Below are 23061 nucleotides of genomic sequence, written 5' to 3'. Positions count from 1 at the left end.
CTCAGGCCACGGTGATGGTCACCGGGAAGCTGGTCCTTCTGATCTATTTTGTGCCAGATGCATCATTCCCGCTCCAGCTGAGCTCACAGTCGAATTTATAAATCCTTTACAACCTGAAATTAACTCAACGTGTGTGTTCTCTCCTATTATGCTACCCCTGTGCTTGCCAATTAGTATTTCAGTACTCCAGCTAGGTCTGTGGGGAAATACTACATTGGCCGTCTGCAGAAAAAAATGATTTTTCCTTAAAAACATATACTAGATGGATATGGATGCTTGTTACGTCGAAAGGGCCTCGACTCCTCTTTCATGTTGATCTCTTGGACCATTTGGCGAGAACGGAATGACAGAGTCTTTGGACGATCAACAGCGCAGTCAGCTGCTCAGATCACCAAACTTGCTAAATTTCATCAAATTTCAAACTGTAGCCGACCATGAACCTTTACTAGAAATTGGATGGAGCTGGTACATAGTGCTACAAGTTGTATAACAGTTGTACGCTCAAAGGATAATTAGTTTGACAGATAAATATCTCTGAACTTTGGCAAAATTTGAAGCATTCAGTGTTAGTTTTCAGAATCTGTAGCTCTACGGATGGGGAGGTGAATGCCATCTGCCCGGAGGAGTTAAAACGTCAAAAGAGAAAAAGGCACTACTGGCATACATAGCCATGCTAATTACAAAGTCAAAAGAAACTGGCCAAATAAAATTGCAAATTTGCAGTAGATGAGATCCATTGCGCCAACAAGGGAAGCTGCAATTACAGTTGTTTCAGGAAGCTGCAGCTTGCAGATCAAAAACAAGACCTACCTGTTCAGTGGCTGATGACACCTCTGAAGTCTGAACCTGCAATTGCCCGACGAGAAGGTAGATTCTGGATGCGGATCGGAATCGGACACCGCGCGCGTGCGATCCAAGCAGCAGCAGCAGATCGGAGTCCGACTCCCGGTGATTTGCCGCCACCACCGCCTACATAACCAATGGATCCATCCATCAATCAACTCGTCGTCTCTGTCTTGGCCATTGTTCCTCTTGGGTGCCGTCTCCCTTCCGATCCCTGCCATGGAAGAAGATATAGTGTGGGAGATTGGGGAGATCGAAGCCCAAGGAGGAGGAGAGTCGCCGCCGTTGTTTGACCAAGCCACGCCGCCGCCGCTTTACCCGCCGGCGTCGGTCTCGTCACTCACCCGAGGCGATGCCGCCGCCGCTTCCATCAGCAACAAGCGCGGCCGCGTCGCCGCCTCCAGCAAGGCCATCCAAGGCCTGCGGGAGGTGACGGCGCCGCCGACGGACGGGTCCGACGACGACTGCTGCGCCATCTGCCTTCAGGATCTCGATTACTCCGACAAGGCCCATCCAGTTCCGGTGAGGGCCATGCCTTGCTCGCACACCTTTCACGAGCACTGCATCTTCGAGTGGCTCCGCCGGAACGCCGTCTGCCCTCTCTGCCGCCACCAGCTGTCTACGGAGGACGACCACGAGCAGGAGCAGGAACAGGGGAGGAGGAGGAGGAGGAGGATCATGAATTTCAGGATCCCGTACCTCTACATCGATGAGGACGGCCAGCCGCACTATGGCTCCAGCGACGACGAGGAGGAGGAGGAGGAGGAGGTGGACCCGGAGCAGTTCGAGGCGGCCTTGAGAGAATTTTACGCTGGACTGGATCAGACGATCAGACCACAAAGCTAGCTTGCACTGGGACTGGAAGATGATCGATTCGGCATGCCAGAGCCTCCTCCTCCATCTCAATCCACTGCCTTCAACTTCAGCTTGAGCTTGCTGTTGAGTTTCTATGTAATCTTACTTAAGAGATGCCAGATCAACTAGATCTTGTGTTTTTATTTGAATTCATCCTATGAGATTCATATATCTCATTCTCAGACTCATCATGCATGTTTCCAAATTCAGTCTCTAGAATTTACAACTGCCTCCAGGTGTTGCAGCATATCACTGTGCTTGTCAATGTCAATGGTCTCCTGCATTGTGAGTAATCCTGGAGGTTCAAATTTCAAAACAGGGCTATGAGCTGAAGAATTAAAAGACATGAACCATGCATGCAAATAGAGAGGGTAAAATAATCTCATAACAATTGGGGGAGCAATTTCCAAGCAGCTCTTTGTGGCACTGAGAAACCACCATGCCTACTTGTATCATCTGCAGTTTTTTCTTTTTTTGGCAGAAATGTGTAGTGTGATATTTGCGTTGGTACAAGCACCAGGAGTTGCAGTTTGTGTTGGCGCCAATTTCCTGAATTGGTGAGCATGCACAAAGGCTCATCAACTTCTGATTTTGTTTTTGGGTAATTCCATTTGTTACAGTTATTGGTGCATCCTAAAGCAGTGCATGGAAAATGCTTCCCCACCGAGCCCCCCCCGCTCCCCCTTCCCCCCAAGCCCCCGCCGCTCCACCACCGCCGCGCCGCCCACCATTGCCGGCGCCCACCCAACCTCAGATCCACCGCGCCCAGATCCACCTGCCCGGACCCCTATCCCCCACCTCAGCGAGAGCCTGGGCGCAGTTTACCCATGCCTCCCCGCCGCCACCACCGCGGATTCACCGGCGGCCGACGACCGAGGTCGATTGGGTGCCGGAATCGCCGGATCCGGCGGTCACCTCGCCGGATCCGCGACCTCCCCTTCAAGATCTCCTGCCTGCTGCCCACAGACCCGACGCGCGGTGTAGGATGCGATCCTACGCAGAAGTCGTCAGCGGCAGAGCCTTCAATACCTCACCTGCTCGAGTACATCTACGCCACCCTGGTGACGGCAGCCCACCGACCCAAGGACGACGGCGTACATCCGGCGACACGACAGCAACGCGGCGCATTCAAGACCCCGCACCAGCGCCTCCGCCTCCTGGACCTCCGTATGGGGGAGTAAAGGGGGCTCAGCGGCACAATTCGGATCTCCAGGATTGGCACACTGTGACAAGCCGAAGAACGCGGCGGCAAGCGCGGCCCGAGGAGCCAAGACGCGACGGCGGACATGACCGGAGCCGCAGCGACACTTCAAGACGGCCATCAAGCCGAGCTCTGCTGGCCTTTAAGCGGGCGACTCAGGGACTCTGCTTCCGCTGCCTTGCCCCCAACCACTTCGCCTCCGAGTGCCGCGACCCGGTGCGCTGCTTCCGGTGCCGGCGCTCCGGGCACAGAGAGCGCGAGTGCAGAGCAGAGGGACCGCCGCCTCGCCGATTTGAGCCCTGCACCTCCACACCGCCGGAGCCTGCTCGCCATCATCCGCCACCCACCGCCAGACCCCCCACCCACCACCGCCGCCCGCTGAACCAAAGCACAAGCCCTCATACACACCGCAGCGCCCCTGAAAGCCACAACCGCCACCCAGCAAAACCAAGCGCCGCCGCACCCAAAATGGCTATTGGCGACCCGAACACCAGGCCGGAGGTTGAGACCGTCTTCGTTTCCCCCACCTTCCACCTTCAGCATGATGCCTGCGACTGGGAAGCTTGCGCACTCGTTCCGTGGGCAATACACCTGCCCCCTGCTGCCGGCGCCAGGGATATCGCCGCACTCCTCACCAGAGAGCTCCACCTGAGGCCAGGAGACGTCACAGTCACTCTCCACCAGCCCGAACCTTACCTCATCAAGTTCGAGCAGGCGGAGCATGCGGCGGCGGCACGACGGCGACGCAGGTTCACAGGCGCCGGCATCGACATCTGCCTCCGCCCCTGGCGAAGCCTCACCCACGCACTGGGATTCCGCATCTTCTACAGAGTCCGCCTCTGCCTCGACGGGATTCCGGCGCACGCGTGGACACCGGAGATCGTGGAGCGAGTCATCGGCCACAAGTGCGCTCTACAACACATCGTCACCGATCTTCTTCAACCGGCGGACTCCAGACACATAGAACTCTGGGCTTGGACCGTCGACCCAAGTGAAATCCCGAAGAAGGTATGGCTCGCTTTCACCAATAGCCCAGCAGCAAGCTCTTCTTCCTTCGCTGTCTCGGCCGAGCCCTTGCAGCTGCCATGGCAGCAAGGGACTCGGTATGAAGTCTTCATACACCTGCCTCTTCTGGAGGACTACTCGGCGGCGGCGCGGGACCTCCAGCAAGCCATCGACAACCCACAGAGCATCGTCCCCATCAGGCGGCGCTACGAATGGCGCTACGGCCTGATTGACGGGGCGCCCTCCGACGCCCGCTCGCGCTATCCGGCGCGACTACCTCGACCACCGCGGGAGAGCTCAGCAGGCGACCACAACGAAGGGCGGCGCGCCCCGGCGGGCGGCCACAGAACAGAGCCAAGACGCAGAGCCGTGGGGGAACCAGAAGACGGTGGACGGCGACGCGACATCTCCACTCATCAAGCCCACCGCAACAAAGATGACGGCGCCAAGCGCCAGGCGGCACGACAACGCTGCGACGACCGGCCATTCAACTGGCCGTCCCGTCGCGGCGATGACGACGACCAAGACGACGACTACACCCACCCAGGACAGGGGTGCCACTTCAAGTCCGATTACTGGGGGTGCGCGGAAACAACACGCCGTGACCGCACCCGCTCTCCACCACGGCGCAACTACGGCCCCCCGAGCGGACGGCGCCACGACGACGACAATCAGAGACTTGCAGCCTTACCTCCATCCCAGCTCCAAGCCCTCTTCGCGGCGCAGGCGGCAACTCTGAAGGACTACATCCACCAACAGGTAATCGAAGCACCTCCTTCTGCTGACCCCTCCACATTAGATGCCAGGAAGCGTTTCTGGAAAGACGGCGCCGACGAGTACCTCCGCAAGGCCAGCTGGCTGGCGGATCGGATCGGCATCGACGACGAGGTGACGGGGGATGAGGCCTGGTCCGCTCCTGTGCCGCTGCCGCGGGTCTTCACCACGCTCCGCTCGGCGCTGATGCTGGGGCCGGCGGCGGAGGCGACGGCGGCCTCTCCGACGGTCGACGAGGTCAGCAGCGCCCTCGATGCACTGTGCATGGTGACTGAGGACGACCGGCGGAGCCCGCGCGACCTGGCCCAGCGAGAGGACTCTCCTAGCGATGAGGCCCAGCTAGCAGCATTGTCTGGCAACACGGCCCAGCGGAAGAAGAATGGCTCGCCCGGCAGGGCGGCCCAGCAAGGTTGCCCTCCTGGTGGGGCGGCCCGCCAGGGAAACCAACTTGCCACGGCAAGGGGGAGGCCGGAAGCCCACTTCGGGAGCCCATCATCGCTGCGACAGGAAGCATGCCGAGGGGACATAGCCACTATGGCCCAACAGCACAACACTGAGCACAACACTGCGGCCCGCAAAACAAAACCAGCGCCCATACTATACCACCGCCGCACCAGAACGGCCAACAACACAACTCCAAACCGGCCCACGCTCTCCCAGATACAATCCGCCGAGACACAAGTCATGCAACAGCCCCAAGTGGAGAACCTGTTCGTAAACCCACCACCACCAGTTCTGCTACACACCCCACCGCAGCGCACACGCAAAAGCCGCACCTTTGACATGACCAAAGTTCGGCGCAGCGCACGTTTAGCTAAAAAACCGGCTATGCCAGCGGTAGAACGAGCGCAGCGCAATCTTTGCAAAAAACTAGGCATCGGAAATGAAGACATAACGCCAATTGAGCAGATTTTGCAGGATTTTCTTAACATGTTTCAGGGACCACTGCCGGACTACATTATCGCCGCCATGACTACTCTCTTCGACCTTGACGACGCAGCGGCGGATCAAGCTAATGAAGCCCTTCTACAGATGGCCGGCGTTGATATCGATGAGCTCCAACAGATGCACCATGCGGCTCCATAAACCTCTACTGTGGCACTTACGTCCAGCGTCCCTCTATCAGTTTATGCATTGCTACCTATATGTACCTTATATGGATGCTCCTCACCCTGCTGGCTGCGACCTTCGGGGAGGACTCCACTCTAGCCCTGCTGGCTGCGACCTTCGGGCAGAAACCATGAACTACGCACTACGCCCCGACTACGACTCACCTAAAACAGGGACGCCTTTTCTAGCTATTGCAAAATGCGCAGACGCTCGCAAATCCACAATAACGGCAACCTCGACCACAACGCGATGCGCCCAGGGGACTACCACTCGACAAGTTAAAACGCAATGGCCGCATCAACTGAAATCCGATCAGCCCACCGATCCGTCCACCTCCGTGCGCTACAGACATGCCCCTAATGAGTAACAATTTTCAAATAATGAGTTGGAATGTGCGAGGGTTGAACTCCCCTGCAAGATGTCTTACAGTACGCGAAACCATAGCGGCTACACCATGCCACATTGTCTGTCTACAGGAAACCAAATTGCAAAACATCGACGCGGCACTAGTACATCTACTAGGAGGGCCTCGCTTATCAAATTTCACATATCAAGCGGCCGCAGGCACAAAAGGCGGCATACTAGTACTCTGGGACGGGGGAGTTTTTGATCTGCAGGATATCCAAACCAGTCGCTCTTGCATTTCAGCGACAGCAATAGTCAAACACAGCAACGACCGCTTCCAACTTACGACAGTGTACGGTCCGGCAAGACACTCGGCAAAGCCTGCATTCCTACGTCAACTACGAGCCATAGCGCCTGACGACGACACCCAATGGCTAATACTAGGTGACTTCAACCTAATATATAGTGCGGCAGACAAGAACAATTCCAACCTAAACCGGAGCCTCATGAGAGCCTTCAGGGCAACCCTGAACTTCTGCGGTCTTAAAGAAATACACCTACAAAATAGGCGTTTCACCTGGAGCAATGCACGACGCCAGCCGACGCTAACGCGAATTGACAGAGTTTTCTGCAATGCACCTTGGGATATAAAATTTGACAATCACGTTCTCCACGCCATATCCTCCTCGCACTCAGACCACTGCCCGTTGATACTAGCGCAACAATCAGGACCTCGCAAACCGACTCCCTTCCGTTTCGAAAACTTTTGGGCAAGACTGCCTGGATTCCGCGAAACGGTAAACAACGAATGGTCAAAGCCGACAGCCCATACTGAGCCGTTCCACAGGCTGGGTTGCAAACTACACAATACGGCCCGCGCACTTCGGACATGGAGCCGAACGCATGTCTCAGATGCTCGTCTAAAACTACATATGGCACAAGAAGTGATCCTACGCCTTGATATAGCTGAAGAGTCAAGAACGCTCACGGCATCTGAGCACACTATACGGGCCAAACTAAAACAACGACTGTTGGGATGGGCGGCCATAGAGAAAGCAAGGAAAAAACAGTGCTCTAGGATAACCTACCTACGCGAAGGAGACGCGAATACAAAATTTTTTCATCTTAAGGCAAATGGGAGACGACGAAAAAACTTCATTCAGCGATTGAGGAGAGGAAACGAATGGGCTGTGACGCACCTACAAAAACAGCAAATCATCCAAAGTCACTTCAGCACGGTCATGTCCACGCCCCCAGCCCGCACCAAAACTTTCAACTGGGAACACCTGCATTTTCCATCGGTGGACCTATCCGGACTTGACGATCCTTTCTCAGAGGAAGAAATACAAAATGCGATAACCGCCCTGCCCAAAGATAAAGCGCCAGGCCCGGATGGTTTCACAGGATTGTTCTTCAAGTCTTGCTGGGACATCGTCAAGGGAGACATCACAGCAGCGGTAAACGCCTTCCACGCTGGGCGATGCAACGACTTCAATTTAATTAACACCGCAGCTATCGTGCTGATACCCAAAAAAGACGGAGCAGAAAGTATCAACGATTTCCGGCCGATCAGTCTCATACATGCAATAGCCAAGATCATTACCAAAGCCCTAGCCACTAGGCTTCAGCCCTACATGGACAAATTGATCTCGCCAAGCCAGAGTGCCTTCATTAAAGGACGAAGTATCCATGACAATTTCTTATATGTCCGCAACATGGCGAGAAGGTTCCACAGACGAGGCAAGCCGACACTGCTAATGAAACTGGATATCTCAAAGGCCTTCGATTCCGTACGGTGGGACTACCTGCTCGAGTTACTACAACATAGAGGATTCTCTGCAAGATGGCGTAGCTGGATCACGGCACTACTAATCACATCAACCTCCAAAATCCTAATCAACGGATCCCCGTCCGACGCAATAGTACATGGACGGGGACTAAGGCAAGGAGACCCCCTCTCCCCCTTTCTCTTCATCCTGGCAATAGACCCACTGTACCAACTCATGCGCACGGCGACAGAAATGAAGCTACTTCAAAAACTGGACGGACGCATGCTGCGCACTAGCATTTCCATGTATGCTGATGACGCGGCTATCTTTGTCAAACCAACAAAGGACGATGTAACCAATGTGACAAAACTCCTACATTTCTTCGGCGAGACAACAGGGCTACAAACAAATCTACAAAAAACGACAGTGACTCCCATTAGCTGCACTAACGTAGACCTCGATGAAATACTATCCGAATGGCCAATCACTCGCACTGGCTTCCCGCTAAAATACCTCGGGCTACCACTGGCAATAAGGCGCCTCAGGAGGGTAGACTTCCAACCCCTTATAGATAAAGCATCTAAGAAGCTATCGGGATGGCAGAACCGCAATATCTCACAAGCAGGCCGAATCTGCCTCACCAAAGCTGTACTCTCTGCGCAACCTCTATATCTGCTTACTATTTTAAAACCACCACGCGAAGTCCTGGAAGAACTAGATAAAATAAGGAAGAGATTCATCTGGGCTGGAGACACTCAGCTAACAGGAGGCAAATGCAAGGTCAACTGGACCAAAACCTGCTTACCAAAGGATAATGGCGGTTTGGGAGTCCTAAACCTCCAAAACTTCGCGAGAGCTCTGCGACTCCGCTGGCTTTGGCATGAGTGGGAGTCCCCGGAAAAAACATGGATAGGAACGGAGATCCCATGCGACGGCTCTGACCGACGATTATTCGCTGCATGCACAGACATCACAGTGGGAAATGGAAGCAAAATAAAATTCTGGCACGATGCGTGGGGAAACGGAGAACGGCCAAAGGACATTGCGCCCAACATATACAAAATAACTAAGGGGAAGAAAAAAACTCTTGCAGCAGCCTTACACAACAATAGGTGGGTGACGGATATAAACATACACGCCGGCCTAGCAGTGCAGCACTTACGCGAATTCACCACCCTATGGAGACTCGTACAGACAGCGAGCCTACAAGCACAAAATGAAGACACGATCCGCTGGAAATTCACGCCAAACGGGCAATACTCAACGGCATCAGCATACAACGCACAGTTTCTTGGATCAACTTACGCGCCGCACAGCAGCACAATATGGAAAGCTTGGGCCCCACCGAAATGCAAATTTTTCGCGTGGCTGATACTACAGGATAGGGTGTGGACAGCGGATCGGCTCGCGCGAAGGGGATGGCCGCACTCGCCATGTTGCCCCTTATGCCATGCACACCAAGAGACTGCTCATCATCTCCTGACACAATGCAGGTACACCAAACGGATATGGGGTCTCGTAACCAGTTGGGCATCGCAACCCGGCCTGCATCCTTCGGAATGGCCACCATGTAACACCGCGCTTGAGTGGTGGATCAATATGACTACACGGACAGAAGCTCCTCGGAAAGGAACCTGCTCGATGAGCCTATTGGTAATCTGGGAAATTTGGAAGGAACGAAACCGACGAATTTTCGACCATCAAGGAATGGCAGCACCCTCCCTGCAGGCGCACATCAAGGCGGAAGCAGACACATGGATTTTAGCGGGGGCGAGTCCACTAGCGAAATTCTTATCCAGAGAGTAATCGCGTATGAAAAACAACACCCGGTAACCCCAATGTAAAATCTGTAACTATCTTCTTTATCAATGCAATAGGCACTATCCCGTGCCAATTCGTTCAAAAAAAAAATAAAATAAAGCAGTGCATATTACTATACTGCTTTTGTTGGTACCTATCAGAGATAAATTTTGATCTGCCCTTGTTTGAAAAATCCTTAAGATAGTATATTTGGAAGCCAAACTCTGAAACTCATATGTAATGCAGCAATGCGACATTGTACTTGCAAAGTGTAATGGTTGCAATGCCTTTACTATTGCTGCGATTCTCAACATGACTTCTGCTATCACATTCAGATAATTTTAGGCATGCACAAAAGGGACAAAACTCTGGATATAATTGTAAGCATATAAACTCCAGTCATATCTTAATCTGAGAACCATTCAGGAACACCTTCACCTAGGAAATTTAGCTTTTCAGTTTTACACAAGACTTGAGTTATTGGTATGAATGACGGAAAAAATGCAGGCATGGAATTTACCGAGTACCTGTCAGTTGCTTTGTAAAGTACAATACAATTGGCATTAGTTATCACAGATTTGTTGACATACCAATACTGAAAACATGTGAACTTTGCAACAAATACTGAAAATACCTGTTTCTACCACTGTTCTACTGTTGGCCGCGCCCCGGTTGATCGTGGCCGTCGGCCCTGCCGCGTGCGCTCCATCAGACTTCCTTAAAAACATATACTAGATGGATATGGATGCTTGTTACGATAAATGTCGAACTGGCAGTTTGCTGCTTTATAGCAAAGCGGAGTCCTAGGTCTTGGTACTACTTACATGGCATTTTACTCGCCACTGGTATCCTTGCTCTTCTAGCTTTAACTGTGGCTTTGCACAAAATAGATCATACCTGCCTTGCCTATGCTTCCTGTGACAGCATCGCCTAATGCTCGCTAGCTTGCCATGACAAGTGTAGCCAGCCTATGTCGGTATGCCCAAGTACAGGTAAGCCTGTTGCTCCAAATGTCGATTACATGATCTCAATGGATTGTTTAGTTTTGCTTTAGTTGACTCCTGTAGCTTCAACATTTATTTGCAGGGCTACTCCCGCCGTGCCTTCTTGTTTACTTAAAATGATCTTCTTTTCAGTTCTCTGCATTTTTAAAATCATAGAGAATGCTGCCTAATTCTATATAATCTTCATTCGATTGTATTATTCTTTCATGCAGTTATGCAGATTACATTGCAATATATGCTCAACTGACCTGGAGCCCTCATCAAGAATGCATGATTAACTATGAAATGGTGCCTACTTACAGCTGCATGATACAGATTACTGTCCTGGGTTCGAGGTATGAAGTGGTCCGTCCAATTTGATAGTGCTACTAATTAGTATATGTAATGTTCATACATCTGTGTGGATGTTGTTCATCTGCTCAGGAAATTTACATGCTTACTTCGGTACTAACTTCATGTTTAGCTCTTCATCTAGGCTGAGAGGCCCTCCTTCTCTCGTTAAAAGCTGATACTTTCATACGTGCAGATTCAAGTCCCTTAGAATGTGACATACACTGTGAATCATATTGCTGATTGAGGTTAGTTACCATCTTTCCTCTGTTTTATGTTCATCGTCAGGTGATTTTAGTGGACTTGAATTGTGAGTCATCACTCCTATATGAAAGTGGTATGTCAAGATATGTATGGACACTCACAAAAAAGACATTTCATCTCGAATGAACATGTCTCAAATTTCTGGTTAGTAGAAGAACAAAAGAAAACTACACAACAATACGTGGCTTTTAAATATTAATGAAAGATTCAGGTTCATGTGCATTAACTAATATTTCAAGAAATGCTTCATCTAATCCTAATTGCCAATGTGCTTGCTCTGGCCCTTACCTCGCAACCCCTTTGCTTACATCTTGCATGCCATGTGTACCAAACTGTATCGTATTAACTAGAACCTCTCCGATGCTGCAGTCTGGCGTCCTGGTAGCTGTGAGGGAGAATAAGAATCTGCCGCACAACAAATTAGATTCAAAAATAGAGGCAAGGCTTCAAGATGGTTGTTTATTCTCAGTTTTTGGGGTATTTTGTTTATGTCTTAGTTTGCATGGAAAATAGAGCATTAATATGAAAGCACAGGCATAGTTTTTTTTGGTCTAATATTTAATTCCTTTACATTATTTTGCATGTAACAATTGACTCTGATTTCTCTATTCACCAACAGGTATGAAGTTCACATTGAACTCAACATGTGGATTGACTACAAAAACTGACTGCCACCAGCTTGGTGGTGTTTCAATGCAGCAATTGCTGTTGTCTTGGACCAATCACCAATGGGGTGATAGAAAGATCAAGGTTAATATTCTGCTCATCCATTGATCGATCTAACAGTTTAGTGTCAATTACTTCATCATTCCTAATAGCAAATCCAAATTTAATGAACCCTGATGTCCTCTGTAAAAAGTTCTGAATTAGTACTAGCCTAAAAAATATTTGTGATTTCAAGTTAACTCTACTTAATTCCATAGTCTACTCTAAGGATATGTGTGTTTTTTTCAGATTGCTCTTGGTTCTTGTATTTTTTATATAACTAGCAAATTTGTCCGTGCGTTGCTATGGGTGAGGGTCATATGTATATATTATTATCATATAATAATATTATACGCTATATGTAGTGATCATGTAAATGCCATAGGGGTAGGAGGTTAAACACAAACGAAAACTAAATTTTTAGGACTAATGGAGAAATACCTATAAGGAAGAAGCTGTTTGCAGATTGATCCATCAAAAAGTCAAGCTAGGTTAAATGCCCAATGCAACAGTTGATGTCATGATGAGCTTAACTCCATTGCCGGGATTTGAACCCGGGTCGCCTGGGTGAAAGCCAGGTATCCTAACCGGACTAGACGACAATGGAGGTGATGTCCTGTTGATGTGATCAAGAGTCAAGTATGCAGTTACCATATTGCTTGCAAATACTAGTAGTTTGTATATGATATATTCAGGACATGGTTACACCGTTGTACGTTAGGAAGGAGTTATTTAAATGTCTCAGGTCCAGTAACTCTGTTGGAGCATTGGATGGGAGGTGAATGCCATCTGCCTAGAAGAGCATTGGAGCATCGAACTTGGCCTCCTCGTAGTCCTCTTCATCCTTTGGAAATAAAAAAGAAATAATAATTCCTGCAAGTGACACCATAAGCGGTTCCAGGAAGCTATACAATTAAGAACACTTACAATAATGTAAACATATGTAAATATAATATGTTAATATAACAGCGACACGAAAATATAAGTACCTTTGCGTATGCTGAGTAGTGTCCACCACCCAGATCATCATTATGATTGATCAGCGCATAGAGTTCATACATGGGCTGCTTATCACCTCTCGACATCTGCTTCACATACTTGCTCATACTGAGGTCATGGTCTCATGGATTGGGAAATTCACAAAAGTATCAAGCTTGTTCATGTTCTGACATGTCCAGAATGAAGCTGACGGCATGGACAGATGATCCGGCAAGAATTCCGCGGCGCAAGACGATCTTCATCGCCGAGCACGGGCCACGGGCATCGCGTCACATACGATGACCCCGACATGCAACGCATCTTTGGGAACTTGCCGCCATATCTCAGGCTGAAGAAGGTACTAGCCTATAACGTGCTCATTCATCTCAGGAACGTTGCTGACTTCCGTTCGAGGTCGCCTTCCCCGGAGCCGTCGCCTCCCTCCGACGATGGAGACTCGGGTCATGATGGAAACCCCGATCGCGGTTATGGAGAATCGCGCGGAGTGGGTCCGAGGTTGCATGGCTTCTTCATACAGCCTGGCGTCGAGGATGGTTGCGACGGCGCTTCTACTCAGGGACCAAGCTCCAGTGCGCGGACGCGGTGTGCCGGCGGCGCGTGCTGTGCGCGTTCGCGTTCACCCACTGCGCGTTCGCCCAGGCCACAGCCCGCTGTGCTCGCCTCCTCGCCCGCCGCAACGACGACGCCGGAGCAGGTGGTTGCTGCCGGCGAGCCGGGGCCATGTTCGCCGGTCGGCGACCGGTCCGTGCCTCAACCGGCGGAGCAGCTGAGGGAGCAACCGGCGCCCAGCTCAGCGGGGCAGGAGCTGTCTTCTTCACGCACGAAGACCGAGGCAAAAGGCCGCAGCGCCATGTCGCCCGTGAACGCGCTGCAGCGCACGTCGCCTGCTGCTCAGCGGGTCAACTTTCCCCAATGGGAAGGCGTCTGCTCCGCCGAACGCCGTGGGCCCGGCGCCGCTCGCAGCGCGTTCGAGGACGACGCCGCACTGTTCCTGCGTCACGAGTCCAATGGCTCCTGTGAGTCACATGCACGACCCAATGCTCCTGGAATCCCGACTGACGCAAGCGCGGGATTCAACTTCGCGCGCCACAACCCCGGCGCGGACGACCCTGGCTTCGTGCGCGCCCGTGCTCCGCACGTACGTGCGCCGTTCCAAGAGGGGGCAAACTTGTTCCGATGGCGAGCTTCAGCAGGACCAAGTGGTCTCCCCCGTCCGGCTGGATTTTGATGAAGAAACGGCGGCGGGACACGCTCAGCCTTCGCAGGCCCAAGGACGCAGGAACTGGTGCCAGGTGCCACGCTGGGGCACCGGTGCGCCAGGAACGTGCGGCAACGAATGAACACGCTCAGACACCGTGCCAACCGCCGCAGCCTTCTCCAGGTTCCTGCTCTGCCGCCGCCCGGGCGAAGACGACGAAGTTTCTTTCCAGTATCCGCTTGGCGCTGCAGGCACCTTTGATCGGAGCAACGTCGCAGATCGGACCACCGGCAACCAACACCGCAAACCCCGTCTCCGCCCCGCGCCGCAGCGGCCGCCTCGCGAACCAGGCGCTGAACGCGCTCGTCCGGCCGTCCAAGAAAGGGGAAGTGTTGGCCATGCGCAAGCTGGGCATCATCGCGCCCGATGAGGAGCTGCACCACCAGGCGGCGAAAGAGTTTGACAGGTTCATTGCGGCGGCCATGTTACCTCAGCATTTTGCCGCCCTGCGCGACATCTTCCCGGCGGCGAGGTTGCTCTCTGACGACGAGCTCAGAACGGCGGCTCAGCAGGCTGCCTCTACCATCGCTGCCTGATGCTGCTGCCATCTCCCAGCCCTCAGTTGCAACTCCATCATCATGAATCAGTGTAACCTAAATATCCTAGTGTGGAATGTGCGTGGTTTGGGCATGCGGAGTCGTAGAGACCATCTCCGATCGGTAGTGGCCGATGCCAATGCCTCGATCGTTTGTATTCAAGAAACCAAGTTGGCTGCGATCTCGTCATTTCTTGTCAGCGAAACGCTCGGAACACGGTTCGCGAGCTTTGCCTACTTGCCTTCAGTGGGTGCCAGTGGCGGGATCCTTGTGGCATGTAAAGGCCCTGAGGTGTGTTGCACTGTCATGAACTCCGGGCGCTTCTCGGTGACTGTCAACATTGCCGTCGAAGCAACCAACGAGCAGTGGGTTCTAACCACGGTTTACGGACCGCAGCCTGACACCGATAAAATTAAGTTCCTCGCTGAATTGCGCTCCATACATGCTCTCTTAACCGGCCCCTGGATCATTGTTGGCGACTTCAACCTCCTTCTCCATGCATCTGATAAAAACAACGTGAACATTAACCAAAGGAACTTGGGCCGGTTCAGGCGCTTCGTCGTCGACTTGCAGCTCAAAGACATTTTCCTCCACGGACGCCGCTATACTTGGAGCAACGAGCGAAGCACTCCCACGACGGAAAGGTTGGACAGGGTCCTTGTCGCGGTGGACTGGGAGCTAAACTACCCGTTCTGCTATCTCCAGGCGCTATCCTCAGACATTTCGGACCATTGCCCCCTACTCATTTCAACCAACGCTTCTTTCCACGCTAAGCGGCGCTTCCACTTTGAAAATTGGTGGCTTAAAATCCCGGGGTATCTAGATGCCGTGCAGGCAGGCTGGGTATGCAATGACGCTATCACCGATCCTCTCTACAGGATTGATGCGAAACTAAAGAACACGGCAAGGCACCTCCAAAGCTGGAGCCAACGTACCGTCGGCCAAATTAAGTCACAGCTTCTCATTGCAAGAACAATTGTGTTGTGGCTTGATAAGGCACAAGAGGCACGGTTCAGCTGCGGAAAGAACTCAAACTGAAAGCTCTCGGCCTTTCCTCCTTGGAGAGAACTATGGCGCGCCTACGCTCGCGTATCATCTTCCTGAAGGAGGGAGATGCCAACACGAAACTCTTTCACTTGCAATCTAGCAACAGAACTAACAAGAAGTTCATAGCTCAATTTCACACAGATGAAGGTGTGGCAGTGACACAGCAGGAAAAAGAGGAGGTGCTGTTCCAGCACTTCACCAAAATCCTTGGCACACCGCACCAGCGTTCTGAGGCTATCAACTTCCTAGCTCTAGGAATTCAGCAGGCCGACCTCACGCACCTGGAAGCACCTTTTTTCAGAGGATGAGGTCTGGCGCACAGTTAAGTCCTTGCCGAATGACAAGTCGCCAGGACCTGACGGGTTCACGGCAGAGTTCTACAGATCAGCATGGTCGGTGATCAAGTACGGCATAATGGCAGGGTTCAATGCATTCTACAGAAATGCTTGTGCATATTTGTACCGGTTAAATGGGTCTCTCATCACTTTGATCCCAAAAGGTCCTGATCCTAAGAGCCCGGGTGACTATCGCCCCATAAGCTTAATTCATAGCTTTGCTAAGCTGGTGGCGAAGCTTCTGGCTAACAGACTTGCACCAGAGCTCGATAAGCTGATTGATGTTAACCAGAGCGCTTTCATTAAGAGGCGATCAATCCATGATAACTTTAAGTACGTCGAGCAGCCAAGTTGCTCTACATAAAGAAAAAACCGTCGCTGCTGTTGAAGCTTGACATCTCCAAAGCTTTTGACACCGTGGACTGGGTCTTTATGCTACGGGTTCTGGAAGCCATGGGGTTTGGCAGACGATGGCGAGATTGGATTGCTTCCCTAACCTCATCTGCTTCCACTAGAATCCTTCTGAATGGGGAACCTGGGAGGACAATTCACAATGCAAGAGGGGTGAGGCAAGGGGATCCATTGTCTCCAATGCTTTTCATCTTGATGATGGAGGTGCTGCACCCTCTTATTAGCAAGGCAGCCCATGAAGGCATTCTGTCGCTGCCTGCAAGCCCGGCCATACACCACCAGTGTTCAGTGTATGCCGACGATGTCATGTTGTTCCTTGCACCGAAAGTGAGAGATGTGGTGGCAATCAGGGAGCTGCTGCTTTCCTTGCCAATGCCTCCGGCCTACACACATATCTGCATAAAAGCTTCATTGCTCCGATTGCATGCTCTAAAGTGCAGATTGGCAGAATCACTAATATCTTGCCGGCTCGTCTATCAGACTTCCCACTTCAGTATCTCAGTTTGCCACTGTCAATAGGGCGGTTGCGAAAGGTGCATTTCCAACCTCTGGTGGATAAAATCTCGCGCAGCATGTTGGCCTGGAGAGCTCCTCTTATGAACAAGGCAGGTAGGCTCACCACTGTTAAAAGTGTCATGAGTTCAATTCCAATTCACACCATCATCTCCTTGAAGCTGCCGGACTAGGTTATTCATGAAATAGACAAACGCCGCCGGGGTTTCTTGTGGGCGGGGAAGCGAACTTGCCAAGGAGGACACTGCATGGTGGCATGGATAGGGACTTGCAGCCGACAAGGTTTGGAGGATTGGGGATCCAGGATCTCAAGCTGGCCTCCTATGCACTGCGCCTGAGATGGCTTTGGCTGCAACGCACTGACGCCAACTGACCATGGAAATATCTGCAAGTTCAGTTTGCAGACGATCCGCTCCTCCGTTAGATGTTCCAGGCGTCGATCACTGCGCGACTGGGAGATGGCAACCTAGCGTTGTTCTGGAAAGATAGATGGAATGGAGATGCTTCCCCATGCGACATCGCACCTGATCTCTGTAGATTGGTAAGGCCGAGGATCGTCAAATCGCGAACGGTTGCTGAAGCTCTGATGGACAGATGTTGGGTGTCTGATGTTGTCGGACATCCAACAGTAGAAGCTTTGTTTCAGTATATTCAGTTATGACACTCGGTCAATTCAGTCTCCCTTCAGCCGGGGGTTGAGGACATTGTGTCCTGGAAATGGGAAGCAACAGGCACTTACTCGGCCAAATCAGCTTATAGATTCCTATTCCTCGGAGCCACGACTTTTCCTGCAGCCAATGCGATCTGGAAGACTTGGGCACCATTGAAAATCAAGTTCTTCATGTGGCTAGCAATCAAAAACAGGTTGTGGACTGTAGCAAGGAGGCACAAACGAGGCCTCCAAGATAATTCAAATTGTGCACTTTGTGACCAAGGAGTGGAGACCACCGATCACCTCTTCATGGATTGCTGCTACACCAAGGAGGTTTGGTATGCAGTCAGCAGACTACTCAACGTCCAAACTCCTATTCCAACAGGGTCGCTGGTCGACTGGTGGATGCAGATGCGTCTGGGTTTTAACAGGCACAAAGAAAGGGCCTCGACTCCTCTTTCATGTTGATCTCTTGGACCATTTGGCGAGAACGGAATGACAGAGTCTTTGGACGATCAACAGCGCAGTCAGCTGCTCAGATCACCAAACTTGCTAAATTTCATAAAATTTCAAACTATAGCCGACCATGAACCTTTACTAGAAATTGGATGGAGCTGGTACATAGTGCTACAAGTTCTATAACAGTTGTACGCTCAAAGGATAATTAGTTTGACAGATAAATATCTCTGAACTTTGGCAAAATTTGAAGCATTCAGTGTTAGTTTTCAGAATCTGTAGCTCTACGGATGGGGAGGTGAATGCCATCTGCCCGGAGGAGTTAAAACGTAAAAAGGGAAAAAGGCACTACTGGCATACATAGCCATGCTAATTAGAAAGTTAAAAGAAACTGGCCAAATAAAATTGCAAATTTGCAGTAGATGAGATCCATTGCGCCAACAAGGGAAGCTACAATTACAGTTGTTTCAGGAAGCTGCAGCTTGCAGATCAAAAACAAGACCTACCTGTTCAGTGGCTGATGACACCTCTGAAGTCTGAACCTGCAATTGCCCGACGAGAAGGTAGGTTCTGGATGCGGATCGGAATCGAGGAGGCCGGATCGGAATCGGACACCGCGCGCGTGCGATCCAAGCAGCAGCAGCAGATCGGAGTCCGACTCCCGGTGATTTGCCGCCACCACCGCCTACATAACCAATCGATCCATCCATCAATCAACTCGTCGTCTCTGTCTTGGCCATTGTTCCTCTTGGGTGCCGTCTCCCTTCCGATCCCTGCCATGGAAGAAGATATAGTGTGGGAGATTGGGGAGATCGAAGCCCAAGGAGGAGGAGAGTCGCCGCCGTTGTTTGACCAAGCCACGCCGCCGCCGCTTTACCCGCCGGCGTCGGTCTCGTCACTCACCCGAGGCGATGCCGCCGCCGCTTCCATCAGCAACAAGCGCGGCCGCGTCGCCGCCTCCAGCAAGGCCATCCAAGGCCTGCGGGAGGTGACGGCGCCGCCGACGGACGGGTCCGACGACGACTGCTGCGCCATCTGCCTTCAGGATCTCGATTACTCCGACAAGGCCCATCCAGTTCCGGTGAGGGCCATGCCTTGCTCGCACACCTTTCACGAGCACTGCATCTTCGAGTGGCTCCGCCGGAACGCCGTCTGCCCTCTCTGCCGCCACCAGCTGTCTACGGAGGACGACCACGAGCAGGAGCAGGAACAGGGGAGGAGGAGGAGGAGGAGGATCAGGAATTTCAGGATCCCGTTCCTCTACATCGATGAGGACGGCAGGCCGCGCTATGGCTCCAGCGACGACGAGGAGGAGGAGGAGGAGGAGGTGGACCCGGAGCAGTTCGAGGTGGCCTTGAGAGAATTTTACGCTGGACTGGATCAGACGATCAGACCACAAAGCTAGCTTGCACTGGGACTGGAAGATGATCGATTCGGCATGCCAGAGCCTCCTCCTCCATCTCAATCCACTGCCTTCAACTTCAGCTGGAGCTTGCTGTTGAGTTTCTATGTAATCTTACTTAAGAGATGCCAGATCAACTGGATCTTGTGTTTTATTTGAATTCATCCTATGAGATTCATATATCTCATTCTCAGACTCATCATGCATGTTTCCAAATTCAGTCTCTAGAATTTACAACTGCCTCCAGGTGTTGCAGCATATCACTGTGCTGGTCAATGTCAATGGTCTCCTGCATTGTGAGTAATCCTGGAGGTTCAAATTTCAAAACAGGGCTATGAGCTGAAGAATTAAAAAGAGATGAACCATGCATGCAAATAGAGAGGGTAAAATAATCTCGTAACAATTGGGGGAGCAATTTCCAAGCAGCTCTTTGTGGCACTGAGAAACCACCATGCCTACTTGTATCATCTGCAGTTTTTTCTTTTTTTGGCAGAAATGTGTAGTGTGATATTTGCGTTGGTACAAGCACCAGGAGTTGCAGTTTGTAGGCAGCATTTTGTTTTATTTCGGTCAATCCGCTTGCCTATCTTCTCCATTTTCTGATCTTTAATGCAATGTAAAGATACATATGTATAGATGCCAGTCATTCTCAGCTGGAGTAGTATTCTTATTCAACTTCTGAGATTCATATAATTCTCAGGTACTATTTGGCTTTAAGAAAAAGGAATTACTACTTACTAGGAACATCATCTCTAAAAAAAATTGCGATCTGCCTGCCGTAAACCTCCCAAGAAAAAAAAACAGAAACAGCAAGTGGGCAGTCGTCTAAACACGCAAAGACATCATCTTAAAGCACCAAATGCTGTGAAGAACTCTTTTCAGAAACTATCCTCGCTGCACCTACTTTGTATTCCTCCTCTCCTGCATGATATGTTGCACATTTTTGTTCTTCTCGCAGGGAAAACATGTGGTGATGTGAGTTGTGACTGATCCATTAGCAAGCATTTTCAGGCTGCAGATAGCAGCAATTATCTATTTTTCCCTCCTCTTTTGGGGCAATGATCAACAAGTATTCAAACAAATCTGTGCGCAGTCAAGCTTACTACACAAACTTGAGATAGTTCCAACAACTAATTATTTGCTGATGTATGCAACAGCATCTTTGTTTTTCGAGAATACGCAGAAGAGCTGCATATCTTTAAGAATTAGAACAAAGTTCTTACAACACGGGTCATCCGGGCACACACATACGGTTGAGAGTGAGGAGCCGTATTACAAAAGGAATGACAACAACTCAAGGTACAAACTGACTAGGCTGATGGACTACTGGGCTCTAACCCCTACAGTTGCAGCCGGCCATCCCAAAACTGTCATGTGTTTACCGCCGGCTTCCATCCATAGCTGAGCCTGATGAAGGATCACCGTGGTCCGATGAGCAGCAGATTGGGCTGGCGACCTGCTAAAGACTCTGTCGTTCCTTTCTTTCCAAATAGTCCAGGAGGTCAACATGAATGAGGAGTCAAGAACTTTCTTCTTGTGCTTGGTCATCCCCAATCTCATTTGCAGCCACCAGTCAATTACTGTCAGGCCAGGACTTGGAACTTGGATGTTCAGTTTCCTGCTGACTGCATACCAGATCTCCTGGGTATAGCAACATGTCGCGAAGAGGTGGTCAGCAGTCTCAATTCCCTGATCACATAGAGCACAATCGGTATTATCTTGCAGGCCCTGTCAGTGTCTCCTTTCAGCAGTCCACAACCTGTCTCTAATTGCTAACCATATGAAGAACTTGACTTTCAATGGTGCCCAAGTCCTCCAGATTGCATTGGCTGCAGGGAAAGTTGTAGCTCCTTGGAATAAGAATTTGTAAGCCGATTTTGTCGTGTATGTGCCTGACGGATCCCATTTCCATGAAACAATGTCTTCGGTTCCCGGCTGAAGAAGGACGTTATCAGCTATGTGCCACAAATGGATGTACTGCAGCAAGGCGTTGACTGTTGGCCGTCCGACAATATCGGCTATCCAGCGTCTTCCCAACAGAGCTTCAGCAACCGTTCTTGTTTTTGCAATCTTTGGCCTTACCAGTCTGCATAGATCCGGTGCAATGTCAGATGGGGATGCATCTCCATTCCATCTATCTTTCCAGAACAGCGCCAAGTTACCATCCCCCAATTGCACAGTGATTGACGCCTGAAACATCTGGCAAAGAAGTGGATCATCCCCAAACTGAATTTGCAACAGCATCTCAAGAACAATTAGGAAGGACACTCTCTTTTGCTTTTCCAGCCTGCCGTCATCAGCATCGGTATCTGGCCATCATGGGCGCGAAGTCGATCTTGTCCAGCCTCACGCAGCACAAGACATGATGTGCCTGCAACCATCATCAGACCATGGTTAAGTTTCAGACATTCAGTCAGGGGGTTACCTTTCAGCCAGCAGAAGCAGCACCCGTGAATGGTTGGGTCAAGATCAGCAGAAGAAACAATTTAGTTTAGCCGTGATTGCGTTTTGTAACTGCCAAGCATCTTATAACTTTGTAAAAAAAAAATCATTTGGCAATTGCAGACCTCCTCTGCTTCTCTGAAGCTAAGGAAACGAAAACGGTTGGAGCCTTGGAGGACAGAATCCAAATAAAAACCCCCTCCCTCGAGGCCCCTCCCTCTTAACGGTCGACGCATCTGCAATCCCCAATCCCTAATCCTCCCCCAATCCCTCCCAAACCCGGTCGATCCCTACCTGCGCCATCCCTCCCGATCGACCTCCAGCGCCCTGATCAGGCCATCCGCGTCGGAGAAGTCCAAGGCGGAGATGGATACGGCACCCCAGACCGGGGTCGGAAAGGGCGGCGGCGGCGACAGGCCCGGCGCCCTGGAGCGGACGCCCGCGCTCATCAAGAAGTCGGTCCGCGCTCTTCCCCCTCCGCCGGATCGCCTCATCTTGCTGGATGGGGCGAACGACGACGACAAGGAGGACCCCGTGGCGCTCGCGCTGCACTACCGAGGAATCTACCCTGACGACCGGTTCGACCCCTACTTCGACCTCTTCATCTACCAGCGCCCCTTCAAGGAGGAGCGGCTCCAGGCTTGGATGAAGTTCCCGCTGAAGCTTCATGACGCCGGGCTTGTGGCGGCGGCTGATTCCATCATCAGGTGGGGCCCCGGCCTGAGTGGGCGCTACGTGGACGTGACCGGGGAGATAGACCGCATCTTGGACGTTCACCCGGGACCCATCGCGTGCCTCCGAGTCGACTCGTCGGCGTTCCCCGCGCCGGAGCGTCTTCGGCGATGGATCGACATCCTGACGGCAAGGGAGGTGCAGGAAGTCATCTTGCTTAACCTGACAAGGCCGGAGGACATGGAGGCGCCTCTTCAGCACCTCCGCAGCCGGCGTCTCACTTTCCTGGCAATTGGTTTCGTTAACATCAGGGCTTGCCTTCGCCACGCAATG

General features: G+C 51.5%; 1 protein-coding gene and 1 non-coding gene across 2 annotated transcripts; one reads left to right on the top strand and one right to left on the bottom strand.

The window, feature by feature from the left end:
• The first annotated feature begins 464 nt into the window (after positions 1–464).
• On the top strand, positions 465–19865 carry LOC101759962 (RING-H2 finger protein ATL2). The gene is made up of 2 exons (XM_004978653.3): positions 465–867; positions 18776–19865. The coding sequence occupies exons 1-2, from the start codon at positions 825–827 to the stop codon at positions 19615–19617; spliced, it is 885 nt and encodes a 294-aa protein (XP_004978710.1). The 5' UTR covers positions 465–824; the 3' UTR covers positions 19618–19865.
• Positions 12539–12612, bottom strand: TRNAE-UUC. The gene has a single exon. It is a non-coding gene; the product is annotated as a tRNA-Glu (tRNA).
• Positions 19866–23061: the final 3196 nt, after the last annotated feature.

This window comes from Setaria italica, chromosome VIII, assembly GCF_000263155.2.
Source record: "Setaria italica strain Yugu1 chromosome VIII, Setaria_italica_v2.0, whole genome shotgun sequence".
Classification (NCBI taxonomy): Eukaryota; Viridiplantae; Streptophyta; class Magnoliopsida; order Poales; family Poaceae; genus Setaria; species Setaria italica.
Note: the sequence above shows the minus strand (reverse complement) of the source record. Positions and strands in the feature narration are given on the sequence as shown.